The 23,394-nt window shown below is 37.4% G+C and overlaps 2 protein-coding genes across 2 annotated transcripts in view; one reads left to right on the plus strand and one right to left on the minus strand.

The window, feature by feature from the left end:
• Positions 1–23,394, plus strand: part of LOC100115126 (troponin C, isoallergen Bla g 6.0101) — a 330,323-nt gene that overhangs the window by 305,485 nt on the left and 1,444 nt on the right. The window lies entirely within an intron of this gene.
• On the minus strand, positions 10,637–15,423 carry LOC116416437. The gene is made up of 3 exons (XM_031925114.1): positions 13,554–15,423; positions 10,981–13,477; positions 10,637–10,886 (listed from the first exon to the last, which is right to left on the minus strand). The coding sequence occupies exons 1-2, from the start codon at positions 15,227–15,229 to the stop codon at positions 10,990–10,992; spliced, it is 4,164 nt and encodes a 1,387-aa protein (XP_031780974.1). The 5' UTR covers positions 15,230–15,423; the 3' UTR covers positions 10,637–10,886; positions 10,981–10,989.

Here is a 23,394-nt window from a genome sequence, read left to right on the forward strand (position 1 = left end):
AGACGGTCTATTGAATCGTTAGGTGTGAGATCTATCGGATGACTGCTGAGAATTTCACTTCTAAGAGTATTGTTGTTAGCTTTCAAAGAGAATTCAATTCCTTTGGATTTTAATGTTACTTGTAAAAATTGATTAATGGCATCAATCTCATAACTGCCAGTAGGAATAATAATAACAGTATCTCCGTTTAAATGCAGTTTATTATTTGAATAGTCAACATTGGGAATAGAATTAAATGATAAAAGTTCAACTAAACCCAAGACAAAATTTTTATCCTGTGGTAGTTCAATCGAAGGAATATATTGCGCTTCTAGGACAGATGAATTTCCTGAGAGACTCAGAGTGAAGCTATCTTCCATGACTGATCGGAAGATAATGATTCCATTTGTCTGTGAGTACCTCTTTTATAATCTCCCAGCTAAGAAATAAAGACAAAGATGGCCACATATAAATGAGTCAAAGTTTTGATATCTTTTATAGTTGTATTTTGCTTCCTTCACATTAAAATACAACATAAGCTCTTTAGGAGGTTCGAGATCGCCAAAACTATCAAAATTAATCACTTTAGGACCATGTTTGCGATAGCAAACCCAGTGAGTGCCTCTGTTTTGAAAGTCATCCAAGTTTACCACTGCTGATTCATTATTCAATGGGCCATCGGGAGGTAGATTATTTCTCATGAAAACACCACGGAAAGATTTTCATCAAATGAGCATATTTTTTTAGATCGTAGTCAGTCAGTGCATGATTTGGCAAAGTTAAATCGAAGTTTTTTTTCTACTGACTCGATGACCACGACCTATATGAGGTTTCATAAATAATCCCATTCCACTTTTATAGGGTTTGAGGGAGATACCTTTGCCGAAAGCAATAGCTTCCATGGCCTTATTATGCCTCTTACTTTCTTCATGATTTTTCTGCGCAACTTTAGCATCATTAACTGCTTTAGCTATTCCAGCAGCATCTCCTGCTAGAGCACCGGTGGCACTTAGTCCTGCGAACAATGGAATGAGAAAAGGAAGAACTCCACCAATTTTTGATGGAAGCGGCAGAACACGTGGAATGATAACTTTTTTCTTTCCACCTACACTTTTAACAGCTTGACGTGCACCCTTCAAGGTTGATTGAATAACCTTACGAGAATGTTTACTTGCTGTCATTGATTTTTTAGCTACAGTCACTAACTTCTTAAATTTTAGTCCCATTCCAGTTTTTCCTTTTAATTTCATAGCATCGCTAACAGCAAAAGCAAAAGCTTTTTCATCAAGACTATCATCCTTGGCTCTGACACGTTGCATAGCTTCCTCAGCAAGCTTCTTGTCAGCAGCTTTACGATCTCCGTTTTTATCCGAGTAAGCCATATCATGTTTTTTACATGCCTGATCAAGCGGATTAATGCCAGGATCTCCTCTTTTCATTCGCTTTTTCAATTTGGTTCCGGGATCGCAGTATTGATATCCAGGAAGATGCATTTCAACAGGTAAGTTATTGATAACTTTATCAAGCAATCCATAGCCTTTCGGCTGTTTCTGAAATGTGTGTATGATCATCTCTCGTCGAGCGTTGATTCACAACTGACGTTTATGGTATAAAACGAGCGTTTATATTTCAAGAGCTCAATGTTATATCTGACTCTGTTGAGTGAACATGGATTTTACCGATCAGAACATCAAACTCCCCGTGACAAATTTCGATTTTGGAAAAGAGAAGAGAAAAAAAGCGTCATGGGGAATTACTACCAGATAGTATACGAGCAGTTTTCTGTGGGCCATCGAACTGTGGAAAAACAAATAGTTTATTGGCTTTAATAATACATCCCAATGGTCTTAGGTTTGAAAATTTCTATGTATACTCTAAATCCTCGTATCAGCCAAAGTATCAATTTCTCAAAAATGTCCTGGATCCGATTGAAGGAGTATTATATCTTTCGTTCAGTGAGCATGAATCTGTAGTATCTCCGGATGAAGCCCTTCCAAATTCAATTATGATTTTTGATAATGTGGCATGTGAGAAGTAGGATAACGTCAGAGCATTCTTCTGTATGAGGAGACATAAAAGTGTAGATAGTTTCTATCTATGTCAATCTTATGCTCATATAGGAAAACATCATTAGGGATAATGTCAATTTGTTAGTAATTTATCGACAAGATGATGTAAATCTTAAACATATCTATGAAGATCATGTGAACACCGATTTAACTTTCAATGAATTTCGGAATCTTTGTTCAGAATGTTGGAAGAATGATAGATATGGATTCATTGTTATTGACAAAGATAGATCGATGAATGAGGGTAGATACAGAAAAGGATTTGACTGTTTTGCAATAAAAAAGGAATTATGAGTCTCAAACTTGCAGTTCAGTTGTAGACATCACCACGTCAGCATGTCAGACTTCAAGAAAGAGAAGAATGTTCTTAGTGAGCTCTTGCGAGCTCGTGAGGCTATTAAAAAAAATACACTTTATTTAAACAGGAGAAAGATGATTTTGAAAAAGTCATCGCTGATACTCTAAAACCAGTCATCACACCACTTGAAAAATAATAATAATCACATTTTGGATAAAAACAGCAGCAGTAAGAAAATGAAAAAACGAATGAAAATCGATCGATCAAGTTTGCTCAACGATAAAAATAATAATAATAATATAAGTTATCATATAATAAATAATAAATCAAGTTTATTGTATTATACTGTTTATGATTATGATGATGATGATGATTATCGCAAGATTCTGGAAGCAACAAATGCTCATCGAAAACTTCAGCAAAGATGAATCTATACGAATGTCGATAGACTTCGATTATTGATTGCCGAACGAAGAATTACGTGAAGCTGGGCATATATTTTGACAGGCAACTTTCTTCTTTGCATCAGTTCTACCATGAGTCTCGATGTGTTTGAAAGAAAACTTGAGGGCTCGCAAGTGAGTCGCGGTTCTCCAGGCATTGGTTTCAATTTTACACCAGATGGTGATTTTGATTTAGAAAATAAGCGACTTTGCAACCTATGACAGCCCAATCATCCAAATGATGCAATCACCTTGCATTCACTGAAAGTTATTCTACAAACTGAAATAAATTATACAGCTGCTAAACATTAACAAATTATATAGTTGAAAAACATCAATTGGAAGTGAATGCAAAATTGCGTTATCTTTATAGTACAACTCTTCGCAATTACTCTTCTGGTATTGATTATATCATTGAAGAAGTCAAAGAATAGCTGAAGAGCTGCACAAGCCAGCACGTCGGCGATAGTAGATAGGCTATAGGCATACCAAAACATAGGCATACTAAAACACCCCCCTCTCCTCTCAGAGTGTTTTGGTACCCGATGGAAGAGGAGGGATCCCCTCTCTCTCTCTTCAAGATACTAAAACACCCCCTCTCCTCTCAGAGTGTTTTAGTACCCGATGAGAGAGTGGGATAATTTTTCCTCTCTCCATTATGTTTTGGAATGCCTATAACTTTCTCTACTTTTTTTTCATTTTTTCTTTAATTTTTTTTTTTTACTTTACAGTTTATGCAGATAGAACAATTTCATAAGTTTGACGTTGTGCAATGCACAGGTCGTCTTATAGCTTGGATTATGATATGTGCATACTGTGACGCACTTAAAAGATGGTTTTGACGGATAGTCATATTGTTCAATGTTGTGAACTGGAAATTTGAATCGTTGAAGCCATTTCTGTTTTATTGTACCCATGACAAAAATTTTTGATGCATCATGCAAAGCGTCACGAAGCAAGTTTCCAATTTGAGAGTAGTCATGTCCATCGGTTTTCCAGTTCATGCCATGATGATTATGTTTAAGCCAGTTGTTTTCCCTTTGTATTTTGTCAGAGAGTTTTTTCCAGGGGAAGGGATTTTTAAATATTAGAACAATAGGCTCACTATTATCGTTGAGAGGAATGATTGCAATTTCCTTTAGAATATAATCTTCTCCGGTTTGCTTGAAACCAGTCATGTCTACTGCATACTCCATTTTTTTTTTTTGTGCAACCTAGACGAGTTTCTTGACATCCCCACTGATGGGATTGTACTGAACGATACGATCGTGTAAGATCATGCAGTAGGCTGAAGTGTCTGCGGGAAAATCCTTTTTAGCCTCAAACTCTAGACGCACATCAACAGGAGCGTTCTTGAGAGATTCGTTTTGTCGTGAACAGTCAATAACTATTAGCGGTTCATTCTCGATGAACATAGATTTTGTCAGCATCGGCTGTGGATCTCTTCCATAGTATGATTTTTGAAAATTAGCATACATATCATAGAGAATCGCATACTGATTGTTATATATGTCGAGATTCATATTGTTGTATGGATAATATTGTGAATTTAAGAAAAGTTTCACATTACTTATCTCGCAATGATCAAATCTACTCGCATTTGCAGTTCTTACAGCTTTTCTCTTTGTTTGTAGTCCGAGAATTACAAAACGTGGTTTCTCCAGTTGATTTGATGTTTTCACTGTCCAGACGTGTTTATTCGTGCTTGGGAGAAGAGGATATTCAAATATCTCCCAAGAACGAAAACACATAGAGATGGGATTATCTTTACCAATGAAATTCAATAGCTGAATTTTTTGTTTATCAGATGCAATGACATATGGCATTAACCATTCTATCTTCGATATTTTTACTTCACAATCTTCATAAGCAGTTACACCAGATGTCGTAGTACCTTCCTGGATTATTGCGTTCAAGTCACTTCTCGATCTTGTAAGAATGAGCTCATGCTTCATGTTAACTATAATTTTTTTATAGTCTTCTGCAAAGCCCATGATCATACTCAGCGGAATCGCAACGTCAAAGTTTCCCTTTTCATCGACAAACGATTTGACGTTTTCTTCATTGCCAAGCCAGCCTGCATTTTCTAGCATATTACTCTGATTCGAATTAAATGAAGTCCATCCTTTCATAAGACTGCTCAAACCAACATTTTTACTTTTATCTATCTCCACAGCATTAATTTCATAACGAATTTCATCAAACAGATGACAAATGCCATTGTTCACGAATGTAGTTTTAGCTGGAGCTGATGAACCAGTTTTGAGTTTCAATTTTCCACATACATGGATAGAACTACGTGATGGCAGGAGACATAGATCTTGATGTTGGATAGAAATACGAATTTCATCGCTGTTGTCAAAGCTTAATGATGAGTATGGCTGATGTGTGTGTACTTCGTAATGAGCAATAGACTCATCGAATACGACACCTGATTGAATGCTTAGAATTTCGTCCATTTTTCTGGAAGCAGCAAAAAATTATACACGTGAATTTTTTCCACGAACTTTTAGTCCTAGACTTTTCAGAAACTGAATGCTCTTGCGTGTTAACGGTTTGAGTTTCTTCGGTCGACTGATGACTGGTTGCCATGATGACTGACTTATATATGATCCAGAATTGTAAACGATGCCCATTATACAGATTTGATGTGGAGTCTAATAGTGATTTCCTCTCCTCGAAAATTCACCAAATTTCCATCCTGATCGACGATTCGAATTTGTAGATGATCTATGCACTTGACGCTGAGCGGTAGATATATGACATGAGACGGAACTTCTATGATTTTATATCCTGGAGGCACGCGGGGAAAGAACTCATGGATTGTGTGAACTCTTTTGTCATTGATGTAAGCACCTGCAGTGATGTTGCACTCTACTCGCAGTGCGTTGATTTTCAATATTTTCACAGGTAAATCAGAGCTGTGAAGATCTTTAACTTTGAGAATACGAGGAGTGAAGCCAAGGAGACGACCTATTGAATCGTGTGGTCTGAAATCTAAGGGATGACTGCAAGTAATTTCACTTCTGAGAGTATTGTTGTTAGCTTTCAAGGAAAAATTAATTCCTTTAGCTTTCAAAGCTGCTTGTAAAAATTGATCAAGAGCATCAATCTCGTAACTGCCAGTTGGAATAGTAATAAATTCACCATTCAAATGAACTTTATTGTTTGATGAGTCAACGTTTGGAATAGAGTTGAATGTTAAAAGTTCAACTAAGCCCAAAACAAAATTTTTATCCTCTGGTAGTTCGATTGAAGGGAAATATTGTGCTTCTAGAACAGAAGATTTTCCCGTTAGACTCAGAGTGAAACTATCTTCCATGACTGATCGGATGATAATGAATTCATTCGGCTGCGAGCACCTCTTTTTATAGTCTTCCAGCTAAGAAGTAGAGACAAAGATGGCCACATATGAATGAGTCAAAATTTTGATATCTTTTGTAATTGTATTTCACTTCTTTCACGTTAAAATACATCATGAGATCCTTGGGAGGTTTGAGATCACCAAAACTATCAAAATAAAGCACTTCAGAACCTTGCTTGCGATAACAAACCCAGTGAGTACCTCTATTTTGATAGTCATCCAAGTTAACCACTGCAGATTCATTATACCATGGACCATTGGGAGGCAAATTATTTCTCATGAAAACACCTCGGAAATCTGAGATTTTCATCATATGAACATATTTTTTTAGATCGTAGTCAGTCAGTGGACGATTCGGCAAAGTTAAATCGAAGTTTTTTTTTTTCTATTCACTTGATTGCTGCCACAACCAATATGAGGTGTCATAAATAATCCCATCCCAGTTTTATAGGGCTTAAGATGGAGTCCTTTGCCTAAAGCAATAGCTTCCATGGTCTTATTATGCCTCTTACTTTCTTTATGATTTTTCTGCGCGGCTTTAGCATCATTAACAGCTTTAGCTATTCCAGCAGCACCTCCTGCTAGAGCACCGGTGGCACTTAGTCCTGCGAACAATGGAATGAGAAAAGGAAGAACTCCACCAATTTTTGCTGGAAGCGGCAGAACACGTGGAATGATAACTTTTTTCTTTCCTCCTACACTTTTAACAGCTTGACGTGCACCCTTAAACGCTGATTGAATAACCTTGCGAGAATGTTTACTTGCTGTCATTGATTTTTTAGCTACAGTCACTAACTTATTAAATTTCAGTCCCATTCCAGTTTTTCCTTTTAATTTCATAGCACTGTTAACAGCAAAAGCAAACGCTTTTTCACCAAGACTCGCATCCTTGGCTCTGACACGCTGCATAGCTTCCTCAGCAAGCTTCTTGTCAGCAGCTTTACGATCTCCGTTTTTATCGGAGTAAGCTATGTCATGTTTTTTACATGCCTGATCAAGCGGATTAATACCAGGATCTCCTCTTTTCATTCGCTTTTTTAATTTGGTTCCGGGACCGCAGTATTGATATCCAGGAAGATGCATTTCAACAGGTAAGTTATTGATAACTTTATCAAGCAATCCATAGCCTTTCGGCTGTTTCTGAGATTTGTGTATGATCATCTCTCTTCGAGTGTTGATTCACAACTGACGTTTATGGTATAAAACGAGCGTTTATATTTCAAGAGCTCAATGTTGAATGTGACTTTGTTGCGTGAACATGGATTTTACCGAGCAAAACGTCAAACTCCCTGTCACGAATTTTGATTTTGGAAAAGAGAAGAGAAAGAAGCGTCATGGGGAATTACTACCAGATAGTATACGAGCAGTATTCTGTGGTCCATCAAACTGTGGAAAAACAAATAGTTTATTGGCTCTAATTACACACCCCAATGGTCTTAGATTTGAGAATTTATATGTATACTCTAAATCCTTGAATCAGCCAAAGTATCAATTTCTCAAAAATGTCTTGGATCCGATTGAAGGAGTATCATATCTTCCGTTTAGTGAGCATGAATCTGTAGTATCTCCAGATGAAGCCCTACCAAATTCAATTATGATTTTTGATGATGTGGCATGTGAGAAGCAGGATAACGTCAGAGCATTCTTCTGTATGGGAAGACATAAGAGTGTAGATAGTTTCTATCTATGTCAATCTTATGCTCATATAGGAAAACATCTCATTAGGGATAATGTCAATTTGTTAGTAATTTATCGACAAGATGATGTAAATCTTAAACATATCTATGAAGATCATGTGAATACTGATTTAACTTTCAATGAATTTCGGAATCTTTGTTCTGAATGTTGGAAGAATGATAGATATGGATTCATCGTCATTGACAAAGATAGACCGATGAATGAGGGTAGATACAGAAAAGGATTTGACTGTTTTGCAATAAAAAAGGAATTATGAGTCTCAAACTTGCAGTTCAGTTGTAGACATCGCCACGTCAGCATGTCAGACTTCAAGAAAGAGAAGAATGTTCTTAGTGAGCTCTTGCGAGCTCGTGAGGCTATTAAAAAAAAATACACTTTATTAAAACAGGAGAAAGATGATTTTGAAAAAGTCATCGGCGATACTCTAAAACCAGTCGTCACACCACTTGAAAAACTTGTTGAGATGAAAAGTGAAAGTCCACTGCAGCAACCATCCAATCACATTTTTGTTAAAAACAGCAGTAAGAAAATGAAAAAACGAACAAGAATCGATCGATCAAGTTTGCTCAACGATCAAAATAATAATAATAATAAATCAAGTTTAATGGATTATACTGTTTATGATTATGATGATGATGATGATGATGATGATGCTTTTAACACAATAACCAATTCTACATTTAAATCTACGAGTGGAAAAAATGAATCAGCTGAAGATTTTTTATCATTGTTAGATAAAAGCCGTAGAACAATTGACAATATATACGGAGTGCGAAAGGTTGATGGAGTGTATATGATTGGTGATTCAGAAATAGAGTTTGATGATAAATATGTCAAAGTCAGAAATGAAAGTTATCCTAAAACGAATGGACTAATGGAATTGCTATTTAAAAAATATCCGGATGATCTTCTTCTGAGTTCAGCAGATCGTGAAAATTATCGCAAGATTCTGGAAGCATCAAATGCTCATCGGAAAAAATTCAGCAAAGATGAATCTATAAGAATGTCGAGAAGTAATAAATATAAGAATATTTTAGCTCCAATGTTCCGCAGCACTCCACGTAAAAAGAACAACAGCAGCGGAGGAGGACTTGTACCTAAATATAAAATAGCTAAGAAAAATTCTTCCATAGATCTTGTCTACTGGGACGATCCAAATGAGCTTGTCGAACGACTTCGATTATTGATTGCCGAACGATCTGCTGGAAATAACAATCACACCAACGAAATTCATTCAATTATTGAAGAATTGCGTGAAGCTGGGCATATATATTGATACGCATCTTTCTTCTTTGCATCAGTACTACCATGAGTCTCGATGTGTTCGGAAGAAAACTTGGGAGCTCGCAGCAAGTGAGTCGCGGGCCTCCAGGAAATGGTTTTAATTTTACATCAGACGGCGATTTTGACTTAGAGGAGAAGCGACTCTGTAATCTCGGAGAGCCACGCAATCCAAAAGATGCAATCACTTTGCATTCACTGCAAGTTATCCTGCAGACGGAAGTAAATTATATATCTTCTAAAATTACTGGAATTGGTGAACTTATAGACCAATATAGGGAGCAAGTTGAAAGCCTTAAATCTGATGTGGACAAAAAATTAAAATATCTTAATGATATTTCTCAACGTAATTTCGCAAGCGTTGAATATATTATTGGTCAATTGAATAATTTTATAATCAAAGAAGATGGAAAAGCAAAAAGTAGCTGAAGAGCTGCATAAAGCTGCACGCCGCAGGTACAAGCGAAGAAAATATGATATACGCGGAATAGATGAGACTTGGCAAGGTGATCTTGTGGAAATGATTCCTTACGCTAGCGAGAACAAAGATTTCCGCTACTTACTCACTGTCATAGACATATTTTCAAAGTACGCGTGGGCCGTGCCAGTCAAGTCGAAGAGTGGTCAGGATGTTACTGCAGCTATGAAGTCAATACTGAAAGAAGGACGAGTACCGAAGAATCTACAAACTGACCAAGGAAAAGAATTTTACAATTCAATTTTTCAAAAACTTATGAAGAAGCACAATATACACTTATACTCTTCACATAGTAATCTTCATGCAAGTATATGCGAACGATTCAATAGAACGTTAAAAAATGCAATGTGGACAGAATTCAGCAAACAAGGAAGCTATAAATGGTTGGATATTCTACCTAACTTGCTCAAAGCATACAATTCGAGAAAACATCGGACAACAGGAATCGAGCCTGAAAATGTTACACAGGCAAATGAGAGAGAGGTCAAGAGACGTTTTCCTACTGAAAAGTCGTCAGTGAAAGAACCGAAATTCAAAGTAGGAGATAAAGTACGAATAAGTAGGTTAAAAAATGTTTTTGAAAAAGGTTACACACCAAATTGGTCTACGGAAATTTTCACAATAACGCGAGTTGTAAAAACAGATCCAGTAACTTACCACCTCAAAGATTATTATGATAAACCCGTCTCTGGTGGCTTTTATGAAACGGAAATTCATAAAACTATGTATCCGGAAATTTATTTAGTAGAAAAAGTTTTAAAGAAAAGTGGTAAACGCGTATATGTTAAATGGTTAGGATTCAGTAGCGATCACAATAGTTGGATAGATAAAAATGAGATTGTATAAATTATTCAAGGTTCTAAAAAATAAGAAAGCAATTGTTATTATATTTAATAATGTATTTTTATTCATGTGAATTGTAGTTTTAACAAATAAATAGTATTTAATAATTATCAGTCTTTGTATTTCATTATTTTAGCATGTGGTGAACTTAAAAGAAGTTCCACCCTGATATGTTATAAATAAACTAAGTTTATTTGCTGTGTTTGAAAGATTATTGAAAAGTTCTTGATCTTTCAAGATTGCTGATGAGATCTTTTCTGGCAGAAATATTTGAAAGCTGTCATCAATCTCAGCCACGATCTTCGTGCCGAATCTAGTCTTCACCTCCTTGAGTGCAGTCACCATGTACTCATGATCTTTTTCTAAGTCCGTGACTTTCTTCTTAGGCAAGAACTCGCGCTCAGCAATTTTGTTAAGTGCAGATAGATCCATTCTGAAACGTGAAAAAAATAAGAATTTGTGTGTTAGAGAAAAGATTTTCTTTGAGAACAAAAAAAAAAAATAGTGAGAATCAGCTATGAACTTACTTGAAAATGTTAAGTGAGTCTTGGTTTCTTCTCCAAAGGTAGGTAATTTTCAAGCTCGACTGCTCGAATGTGCTTTTCACCGTGGTGCGTCGGTTCATATAGCCCATTCCCCACCACGATGTCTGCCCCTTCCATAGCCTCTTGTAGAATATCTCTTCTATTGGAAGATGCCCCCTCCATCGATGGATTCCATTCGTGCATTAGCTCCTCACAAACATCGTATTCTATAAAGATTTGTTCGCCTGTATCGCCATAAAGTGTCATCCCCACTCGTGCTGCACTGTTTTCATTGGACAATTCGCTCCCCCTCTCCATTGCTCTCTCGCTTTCTTCTTTAGTATTGGTTGCTTCATACCCCTTCTCCAATTCCATCTCCCCCACTCTTTCTCCTCTTGTATCAGCCATTTTTTCATCCTCCTCCATTTGACTTACAGCCAGTGCCATCTGCTCCTCAATAATTCGGTAATGACCCCAAGGCAAAGTGTCTGTGCTATGAGGTAATAAGTATCTTTTATCATCATGCGGACTTAGTGCTATTTTGTTCTGTTTTTCAGTATGCACTATGTGTAATTTAGAGCGAATGTTGCACTGCTCACGTTTAACAATAATTTGTTCTTCAAGACATTTTCGATAATCTTCGAACGTGATTGTTTTCTTCACAACACTTGACTTTATGCCTTTGGCTTTTTTCACAGTCTCAGATCCATCTATCAAAATACTATACATTTTGCTACGTAAACCAATAAATTCTGTCATAATCTTGCCATTGCATTCATCTTTCATTAATCCAGGCACTTTTTTATTGACACGTGGAATTCCAAATTGATTGTTCTCTTTGTAATCAGAAGTATCAAATTTGTGCAAGTCTTCTTTCATTATTTTATACATATCCACGTCATCAACTTCATATATTAGACTATCTGTGTCGGTGTAAAGGAGTTTACATTTTTCCCCAAGTCGCCGCTTCATATACGAATAATGAAAATCGTATAACAATGTTTTAGACATATCGAGAATGCTGAGACCAACGTATATTGGTTTTTTAATTGTAATACTTGTTCTCTTTAGCTGTATAGCAACCAAATTTTCATCAAAGATAGCACAACTATGAAAATTTGGTTGAGCTATACGTGCTTCTGCTCCATATCGACCAGTAAATTTATTCACTAATCGCACATCAACGCGAGATCGTTCTCGCTCGATGCACTTACCATATACTGCATTAATTAATAACTTGTAGAAAAGCTTCTCAAACTCATTCTTGGCCTGCTTTCTCTTCTCTGTATTAAATTCAACATATGGTTTGAGCCAAGGCTTCTGCTCAAAACTCAGAATCCTATGCACTTTTTTAAGTCGAAGTCCATTATCTAGTACCTGTTTTAACGCAAGATAATGAATGACATACCTTTTCTTATCGTTCAAAGTAGTCAGCAGTTTCTTCTGCTTTGAGCCAGGGGGTGTACGATGCTCTGCACAAAAAGGCAAATCTTGATGATCATCATGTATTTCTTCAGGATACTCTAAATCTACTTCAGCAAAGTAGCCTGTATCAGAGTCTGGTGGTGCATTGAAAAAATTTGAATTTGTTTCATATTCAATCCATTTGAATTTTCCCACTGGTAAATACTGCACCATGGCCCATCCATAAAGATTATTAATATCAAAATATAAGAGCGTCTTCGTTTTCTGCTTCTTATCATATGATGATCCCATGTAGGGATTGTTTGCCTTAGCATACCGATTGCAACATTGACTTATTCCTCCTCGAATGCCTGCTTCAATAAACATCAGCATATCTATATCTGTGAGAAGCTCCAATTCCACTTTTGTCATTTTTAGAGCTGCTGAAAATGTGAGACCTGGAGTCGTGTAAAAGTGTGTAGGACATAAACTATACGCTTTCAGTGATGTCTCTCGAAAACTTTCAAAGACGTCAGCTAATAATAAAACATCTGTTTTCAAGTACAAATCAGAATATTCACCCAAAGTTCTTGTAGAAAACATATTCCACACTGTAACAGCATGATGATAGTCTTCATCAATAATGTGAGAATCTGTTAGTTTATTGTAAAACTCATTCTTTTCTGGCAGTTTTGTAGTCATCAACTTGTCCAATCCATCTACGAAATCATATGGAAATACACCTTTTCGTCTCAGAAGATTGATTTGCTCATCTGTAAATCCATCAGTTTTGAACTCATTTACTGCTATCGGCACTGTTTCCAAATATGATGCAAGCTTTTCCAACGATGATGGTAAAAAACGCCATGAATCAATAAATCTAAAACTGATGTCACAGTCATCTATAAACTTCGTAAATGAAATATATTTTTCTTTGTTGTGAGGTATCAGAGATACTCGTCCAGTCATTATTGTAGAAGTAGCAATCTCTTTCAAAATGAAGTGTGTGTCATAATTGAGGTTATGAAAGATAACCGGCACAAACCTCGAATCCTTGTAATTTAAATTGCATGAATTGTGAGCTGCCCCTCTGAAACTAAATAGAAAAAAAATGTCTTACATGTTGTACAGCATTAAAGTCAAATATTTGTATACATTAAAAACTAACGTACCGTCCTGTTAGATGACAATGGTCTCGTACTGCGAGTTCATCATTTTTAATAGGCTTTCGACATATATGACAAACAGTTGACCCCCGAAAAGATAATTCTTCTAGATCTGTAAGTCTCATTGGTTTTGGATTTTTGTAGAGTAGATCAATCTTTTCACTAATTCCTTTCAATTCTCGAACAAACCATTTTGCCGGTGTCTCTTCATCTTCATTTTTTTGTCTGTATGATTTATAAACAGATAAACTGTCATCAAAGCTGCACTTTATATAATAGCCTATGCTATATGCTTCATGAAGCTGAAAAGCATTTTCATTTTCAGTAGGCTTTAACAAACATTCGAAATCTGCATAAATAACAAAAGGAACTTTTTCACTTTTATTATAATCTTCAAATTTAAGAATGTTATTCTTAAAGTCGGGCAAATTAATTCGACATTTATTTATATTTTTGCAATAATTTTCGTGCATTTCCAGCCTTTCTTTACAGTAAAAAATTTGTAAACACCTTTCGCAGTGGTATGATTTTACATGAGATTTGCTTAATTGAGAGCTTAAAATTCGAGACAGATACTTAATCCAAACGTAGTGGTATTTAGGCAGGCTTCCGCCAACATCATGATTATTTTCTTCATTTTCATCTATGTAAAAATCTTGAATGAGGAGTAGATTTACATGTTTTTCTTTCTTTTCTTTTGTAATATGGCATGGCGATACTTCAAACTTTTCATTATACTTTTTTAACATGTATACATTTACTGAAATATCATTTAATTTTTCAAATTTTGGTACATCTTTAAGTTTGACTGGAAATTCTATATCACCAAAGTTCAGCTCGTTCTCATACATACGATATTGATTAACTCTATTGGGATTAGTTTCACTAGGATGCAATGCTGAAAGTATAGCATACTTGAAACACTGATTATCATTATTACGAATATTAACACATGCCTTTTTCTTTTCTATAAACTTTGGAAGTGGAATGAAGGAACTCCCCTTGATTGGAGAATATTTTTTCATATTGATACACAAACTGATAATACTCGTCAGGGTCCAGCCAGAATCTTTCTCCTGAAATTCTTCAAGCTGGGTGAGAATAGGTTCTTTGATATGATCTTTAAACCATTCTTCCAAATTCGTTGACATGAATGCTGTAACACTTTCACTTGTAAAATATTTAATGTCAGTTGTTTCCTCTCCATTTTTCTGCATAGAAAATTCTGCGATAAAGTCAGAATTTATTTTTACAGCGTTATATTCCTTCAAGCAATCTTCTACTTTAACCTTGAAAAGCTTTTGCGCATCGTTAAAAAAACTTAGAATGTCCACATGCTTTATATTTACAACTACACCTGTTCTAATTCGATTTTGAAAAGCTGATTCTACATCACGCCACTCAACTCTAGCTTCAGTTTCTTCCGATTGTAGACTTCCTCCTTGCTGAAGATGTTGTTCGAGTTGAACTTGCACACATGAAAGATGTGTCATACAAGTTTGATATTTCTGCTTTTCTCCTCTTGAAAGATTAGATTTATTGATTTTTTCGTTCAATTCCTTTATTGTAGAATTGCACATGTCTAGCCAATAATGAATATCATTATTGCTCATTCCGTGTATATTTCGTGAAGTATCACGCACTACTTCGACAAGACGTTCGAAAAGTTGAATTGAAGCCATATTTACTTTTTCCAACTTAAAGTAACACTCACAGACTCGTAAACGAAAAAAGGACTAGTTTTGTGTACTGTGGTAGTAGTAGTAGTAGAAGTAGTAGTAGACGAAGACTGCTGCTCAAAGTAAAGTTTCCCTTTATATAGGGAAGACCATGAAAGAAGAGGTGGATTTTTTTATGTCTGATCCAATGAGAAGCGTCATCTTCTGAATAGAAAAGCTGAGGAGCAAGATATGTTGAGGGGGGGGGGGGTGAATTTTCTTAGGGAGGGGTGGTTTTTCTTGGGAAGGGGTGAATTTTCTACTTTTAGACCAATGAGAAATCGTCTTTCAGACCCATCCAATCAGGGCCTGTGCTTCTTTTAATCATCCAATTGTAAAAAATCATAAGGTGGAGTTTCTTCTTATATAAACCAGGGTGAGGAAAGTCATCTGTTCATTTTCAATCCACACTTCTTACTGAAATTCTAACTCTACAAAGCTCCAAGATGACTACAATGTGTGAATACAAAAAGATGTTCGAAAATACCATACTGAAATATCCAGAAGAAAATGTTTATATTGTTGACATTCAAGGATTTCAAAGAATTCCTGTGGATACTTTTATTTTCAAGGAAATTAGTTTCCTCAACGTAAAAAAAACAGCTTTACCAACTGCTTACCTCTTCAAGTCTCCTATGCCGTGGGAAGAACTTACCGAGGAAGAAAAATGTATGATTCATTGGCTAGAAAAAAGTTATCATGGAATCGAATGGAATTCTGGTGACATTCCATACCATCGACTTCAACAAGTCTTACAAATCTTTACGCGAGGTGTTAAAAAAATATTCGTTAAAGGAGAACAGAAAGCACTGTGGTTAAAAAATTATTTGCCGAATACGTAAGTATTTATACTTTCCTTCAGTTTTTTTCCATGCTCTTGATACTTCAATTTATCCACATTTTTTTTTTTCAGTCTAATATCCAATGTCGAAGATCTCGGATGCCCTCCACTGGAGAACATAAAAAGTAATAAAAATTACTTTTGCTTGCACCATCAACTTTCTATTAGAAGAAAACCAGCATGTGCCGTCCATAATGCTCTTTCAATAAGAGCATGGTTATTAAATTATTTGTCTGGAAAATTTAGTCAAGACGAAGTTGATTAAAATGTATTATGAAAAAAAAAATGATTAAATAAAATAATTTAAAAAAAATTATAATTCTTACGATTCTTTTTTATCTTTTAAAACAAAAAAAAAAATGTTGAAAAGGGATTGAAATTTATCTTAACATATAGTCAATTTATTTATTTATTTACACTAAAAGGAAGACAAAGAGCAGAGTATATCAATTTAAAAATCATATCTAAATTTTCTGAAATATTTTACAATTTTTAAATTTTCTAAATAAATTTGGGAAAACTCAAAGTTTTAATAAACGATGAGGTGTCCACAATTCTTTAAATTTATTTTTTTTTATAATTTTTGTAAATTTTGTTTACATTGATGTGATCTATTATTATCTCATCATCTATAATCCGCGGTAAATTGCGTTGTTGTTGCTGCTGAGGTTGCTGTTGTTGCTGTGACGGCTGTTGCTGCTGTTGCTGTGGCTGCTGCTGTTGCTGTTGCTGATGTTGCTGCTGCTGTTGCTGCTGCTGTTGCTGCTGCTGTTGCTGGTGTTGCTGTGGCTGCTGCTGTTGCTGCTGCTGTTGTTGCTGCTGCTGTTGCTGTTGTTGCTGCTGTTGTTTACTATCAGTCCTTTTTAATTGCAAAATACCACGTCTCGGTACTGGTCTCGTAACCTCTGAAAAATAAAAGCAAACAAAAAATAAATTTATTGTATACAAAATAAAACTAATTTATAGTTAAAGCATTTTTTTACCTGAAGTCATTGTAGATGTTCCTGGTTTTGGTGACGTCTCTCTCTCTCCTACCTTTTTCTTCTTCTGCTCGTTGCCTTTTTGATCTTTAACAATAAAAAAACAGATTAGCATTTTTTTAAATAAAGTTATATAATTTTAAGAATAAATTTAATATTTTTTACCATTTACTTTTCTCTTCATATTCGAGGACGCGATCTTAGGAATCGGCTTGAGATCGCGTATACTTTTAACAGATGTACATGTTCCGCTAGAGCTGGAGCTCGAACTAGAGCTCAAACTAGAGCTCGAACTCGAGCTCGAACTCGAGCTAGAACTTGAGCTCGACCGAGACCGTCTTCTTCGGGTCACCGAAGATTGTCGAGGCTGCTCAGCCGTCAAAGATCGCCGAGGCTGCTCAGCCATTGGGGATCGCTGCGCCGGATTAGCCGCCGAGGATCGTCGAGGATGCTCAGCCGTCGAAGATCTCTGAGGCTGCTCAGCCATTGGGGATCGCCGTGGCGGGTCAGCCGTCGGAGATCGCTGCGTCGGGTCAGCCGCCGAGGATCGTCGAGGCTGCTCAGCCGTCGAAGATCTCTGCGGCTGCTCAGCCGTCGAGGATCGTCGAGGCTGGTCAGCCACCGGGGATCGTTGTGGTAGGTCAGCCACCGGGGATCGTCGTGGCAGGTTAGCCGCCGGAGATCGTCGTGGCAGGTCAGCCGTCGGAGATCGTCGCGATGCTAATTGCTGCAAAGCAGCATTTGGTGGTTGTGGCACTGCAACATTAAAAAAATTTTAATAAATTAATTTAAAGAAAAAAACTTTTGAATAGTATAATAAAAAAAAAAAATTCACTTACGTGTTTCGACCACGTCCATTGCCCAGGAGACGTAGTCGAGCATTGTTAGGAGAGTTGGCGCGTTGGCGACCAGCCAACGTATACGCTCCTGGGCGACCTGCAGACTCCGTCGGCTTCGAGAAGGCTGCATTGGTGAATTTAGCTTCTTCGGTGACATTTTCTTGTCAGCTTGCAAGAAAAATCCTGACTCCGGTGTATCTTGAGGGGTTATACTCGAAGGCGGGAGAACACTTTTCACTATTTTGTCGAATGAACTTGGAAACGAGGAGTGAATTGACTGACGAAGCATGCACCGGGTCCTTAAATACGGTGGACAGCGAAGCTTCCCTTTCCACTTCAATTGCCAAAAGTCCTTCGAATTGCCGAAAAATTTCCACTTTCTTCTCATAGAACCTCCCTTAGACACTTCCCACCGGAATTTTTAAAATCTCCTCCCTCTCAACAAAATTTGACCATCCCTCAATCACTCGAGTGCACACCTACGCTTTCTTGGAGGGAGAGAGAGAGATTGAGCGTAAGATTATCTCTTCAAGAATCGTCAGTTTCAAGTGTGTGCGAAAATTATCTCTAACGTGGAAAACAGCTTTGAGGGTTCATCACTTCACCAACCTGCACACACCCACGTTTTCAAGAGAAACATATCGCTCATTCCAAAAATTGGCAACGGTCTGAGGATGCCTTACACAGCAATAAGGATTAATTTCTTATTCGACCTGCACACGCCTGCATTTTTCTCAAAAGGAATATGAAGCTTTCGCATGAGAGGTGTAACTGATCACTATACAATGCTTCATTGTCTACCACCTGAGCGGGGTCCTTGGCGTGCGCATCAACCTGCACACGCCCACATTTTTTCTCCAAAGCAATACGCAGCATTCGTATGAAAGGTGTAACGCTTATTCTAAAACTAAAGGGCATCGATCAGTATACCATGCTGCATTGTCAACCACCTGAGCAAAGGATGTCGGTGTGCGCACCCGGTACACACCCACATTTTCCTCAAAAGCTAATCCTGAAATTGGCATCGGTTCGAGGATGCCTTACACGCGTCAATAAGGATTGATTTCTAATCCGTGAAACAGGTGTGTAAGAAAGCAAACACCTCAAAGGATTATCTTTTTCTACGGTACACGCCCACATTTTCCTCAAAAGCTAATCCCGAAATTGGCATCGGTTCGAGGATGCCTTACACGCGTCAGTAAGGATTGATTTCTAATCCGTGAAACAGGTTTGTAAGAAAGCAAACATCTCAAAGGATTATCTTTTTCTACGGTACACGCCCACATTTTCCTCAAAAGCTAATCCCGAAATCGGCATCGGTTCGAGGATGCCTTACACGCGTCAGTAAGGATTGATTTCTAATCCGTGAAACAGGTGTGTAAGAAAGCAAACACCTCAAAGGATTATCTTTTTCTACGGTACACGCCCACATTTTCCTCAAAAGCTAATCCCGAAATCGGCATCGGTTCGAGGATGCCTTACACGCGTCAGTAAGGATTGATTTCTAATCCGTGAAACAGGTGTGTAAGAAAGCAAACACCTCAAAGGATTATCTTTTTCTACGGTACACGCCCACATTTTCCTCAAAAGCTAATCCCGAAATCGGCATCGGTTCGAGGATGTCTTACACGCGTCAATAAGGATTGATTTTTAATCCGTGAAACAGAAAATTAGAGAACGCTATAGGCATTCCAAAAACATATTTGAGAGAGGGAGTACACTTTTTCATCGGTTAGCAAATCACTTAGAGTGGAAGTGTTTTCGTGTGCGGGAGAGAGGGAGATCCATCCCACTCTTGAGAGGAAAGGGAGTTTTCTGGTATGGGGAAAGAGGGAGAACCATTCCCACTCGTCCATTGGGTACCAAAACACTTTGAAAGGAGAGGGAGTGTTTTAGTATGCGGAAAAGAGGGAGAACCATTCCCACTCTTCCATCGGGTACCAAAACACTTTGAAAGGAGAGGGAGTGTTTTAGTATGCGGAAAAGAGGGAGAACCATTCCCACTCTTCCATCGGGTACCAAAACACTTTGGGAGGAGAGGGGGTGTTTTAGTATGCCTATGTTTTGGTATGCCTATAGCCTATCTACTGGCGATACAAGAGAAGAAAATATGACATACGTGAAATAGATGAAACTTGGTAATCTGATCTTGTAGAAATAATACCATATTCAAAAGAGAACAAATGTATTCATTACTTACTCACTGTCATAGATATATTTTCAAAGTATGCATGGGCCATCCCAGTCAAGTCAAAGAGTGGTAATGATGTTACTGCAGCTATAAAGTCAATACTGAAAGAAGGTCGAGTACTGAAGAATCTACAAACTGACCAAGGAAAAGAATTTTACAATTCAATTTTTCAAAACCTTATGAAGAAGCACAATATAAACTTATACTCTCCTCATAGTAATATTCATGCAAGCATATGCGAACGATTTAATAGAACGTTTAAAAATGCAATATGGTTAGAATTCAGTAAACAAGGAAACTATAAATGGTTGGGTATTTTACCTAACTCGCTCAAAGCATACAATTCGAGAAAACATCGGACAACAGGAATCGAGCCTGAAAATGTTACACAGGCAAATGAGCGAGAAGTCAAGAGACGTTTTCCAAATGAGAAGTCGCCAGTAAAAAAGCCGAAATTCAAAGTAGGAGATAAAGTACGAATAAGTAGGATAAAAAATGTTTTTGAGAAAGGTTACACGCCAAATTGGTCTACGGAAATTTTCTCAATAACGCGAGTTGTAAAAACAGATCCAGTAACTTACCACCTCAAAGATTATTATGATAAATCCGTCTCTGGCGGCTTTTATGAAACGGAAATTTACAAAACCATGTATCCAGAAATTTATTTACCAGAAAAAGTTTTAAAGAAAAGTGGTAAACGTGTATATCTTAAATGGTTAGGATTCAGTAGCGATCGCAATAGTTGGATAAATAAAAATGAGATTGTATGAATTACTTAAGGTTCAAATAAATAAGAAAGCAAATGTTATTATATTTAATAATGTATTTATTCATGTAGATTACATACAAGTTTAAACAAATAAATACTATTTAGCAATAATCAGTCGTTATATTTCATTATTTTAGCATGTGCTGAACTTAAAAGAAGTTCCACCCTGATATGATATGAATAAACTAAGTTTATTTGCTGTGTTATTGAAAAGTTCTTGATCTTTCATGATTGCTGATGAGATATTCCCGGGCAGAAATATTTGAAAGCTGTCATCGATCTCAGCCACGATCTTTGTGCCGAATTTCGTATTTACTTCCTTGAGTGCAGTCACCATGTACTCATGATCTTTTTCCAAGTCCGTGACTTTCTTCTTAGGCAAGAACTCGCACTCAGCAATCTTGTTGAGTGCAGATAGATCCATTCTGAAAAGTGAAAATAAGAATGTATGTTAGTGAAAAATGTCTTATAGGTGAGAATTGAGGGAGAACTAAGAAATAGAACTTACTTATTTTAGAGTTAGGTGAGTCTTGGTCTCTTTGCACAAGGTTGGTTGTTCGCTTCGATTTCTCGAATGTGCTCTTCATCGTACTTCGTCCGTTCATATAGCCCGTTCCCCACCACAATTTCCGCCCCTTCCATAGCCTCTAGTAATATATCACTTCTCTCTCCTTGTTCAGTTCCTAACCTGTCCAATGATGGATCTCACTCGTGCATAAACTCCTCTAAAACATCATATTCAATCCTGATTGGTTCTGGAAGAGCTGCGATCTTCATCTTCATCTTCTCGACTGCTTCTTGGAGATGCATAAGTATTATATAATTGCTGCATAGCAGCAAATGGCGGTAACGGTGGTACTGTAACAAATAAAATATGATTATAAATAACAAATCATAATGAGAAAAGAAGAATGAATGAACAAATACTTACGGGATTCAATAGCCTCCATGGCCCAAGAAACGGGCTCCAACATCATGAGGAGCGTCGGAGCATTACCAATCAGCCAGCGAACTCTCTCCTGGACCGTTTGCAGACTTCTTCTTCTTATGCTGCTGCTGTTGCTTATGCTGCTCCTGTTGCTCCTTCTAAAAGCCATTTTCTTCCTTGCGTCACTTGTAACTTTTCACTATATTGGAAAAATCGAAAACTGACTTACCATAGCATGCACTGGAACTATTTATACAGGCAAACCGAAGCTTCCCTTTCCACCACATTTTCCAAAACTCCTACGATTTGTGCAAATTTACCTCCCGAATTCTCAAGAAACATCCCTAAGATACTTTTTTCCCGCCCAGAATTTCTCAAACTCCTCCCCTGCGGAATAAATTTTAATTGGAAAGCCCTTTCTTGTACCTGTGTGTAACGGGTAACGATTTTCACGCGCAATCGGAAAGGTTACGCTTCTTTCTCTTCGACTGTAAATTAACTCTAAAGACCGCTGCAATAGTATATTACACACCTAGGCCGGAAAAATAAAGAATGACCCAAGATCGCATATGTATTGCCACCCGAGGCGAAGCCAATGTGTCAAACATGCAATCTGAGCATTCTTTGTTCCCGGCCGTGGAACGTACGCGATTTTACATCCCCGGTGGTCGGAAAATGATACTTTCCGGACGCTGGCATGTAATATCCTTTTCCTTTTTTTACACAAACGTGAGGGGGGCTGCAACGCTAGGGTCTGTTACGCACGAGGTGACATAATTGTGTATACATTTCTCCGCAAAAGTCACACAGCCTACGCTTCTTTATCTTGGTCAGTAAATTATCTCAAACAGAGCACTGAGAAAATCATTTTCTTTTATACTTGCTCGGGGTCTGCTGAGCGAGGGTGTATTGCGCGCGAGGTTGCAAGCAGTCTATACATTTTTTTTTATACCTGCTCGGGGTCTGCTGAGCGAGGGTGTATTGCGCGCAAGGTGGAAAGCAGTGGCATAATTGTGTATACATTTCTCCGCAAAGGTCACACAGACTACGCTTCTTTCTATTGGTCAGTAAATAACTCTAACAGAGCGCTGACAAAAATTCGTTTTCTTCTTTACACCCACTCCGGGGCCTGATGCGCGTGGGACTATTGCGCGCGAGGTGGAAAGCAGTGTATACATTTTCTTTTTATTCCTGCTCGGGGTCTACTGAGCGAGGGTGTATTGCGCGCGAGGTGGAAAGCAGTGGCATAATTGTGTATACATTTCTCCGCAAAGGTCACACAGCCTACGCTTCTTTCTCTTGGTCAGTAAATAACTCTAACAGAGCGATGACAAAAATCCTTTTCTTTCTTTACACCCGCTCGGGCGCCTGTTGCGCGTGGGACTATTGCGCGCGAGGGTAAATAGCATTCAAATATCGCTTTGACTCGTGAAAACATTTTTCTAAAAAAAGGCCAGCAGTGTATTTATTCTTAAAGAGCGCTGAAAAATGCACCTACTGTATGAGAAGGCTTTCTTTTACGCACAAGAAATACATTGTGCACACTTTCCCTGAGAACGAGACAAATCTGTTTTTTCCTTA

Source organism: Nasonia vitripennis (assembly GCF_009193385.2).
Source record: "Nasonia vitripennis strain AsymCx chromosome 2 unlocalized genomic scaffold, Nvit_psr_1.1 chr2_random0005, whole genome shotgun sequence".
In the NCBI taxonomy this organism is placed as follows: domain Eukaryota; kingdom Metazoa; phylum Arthropoda; class Insecta; order Hymenoptera; family Pteromalidae; genus Nasonia; species Nasonia vitripennis.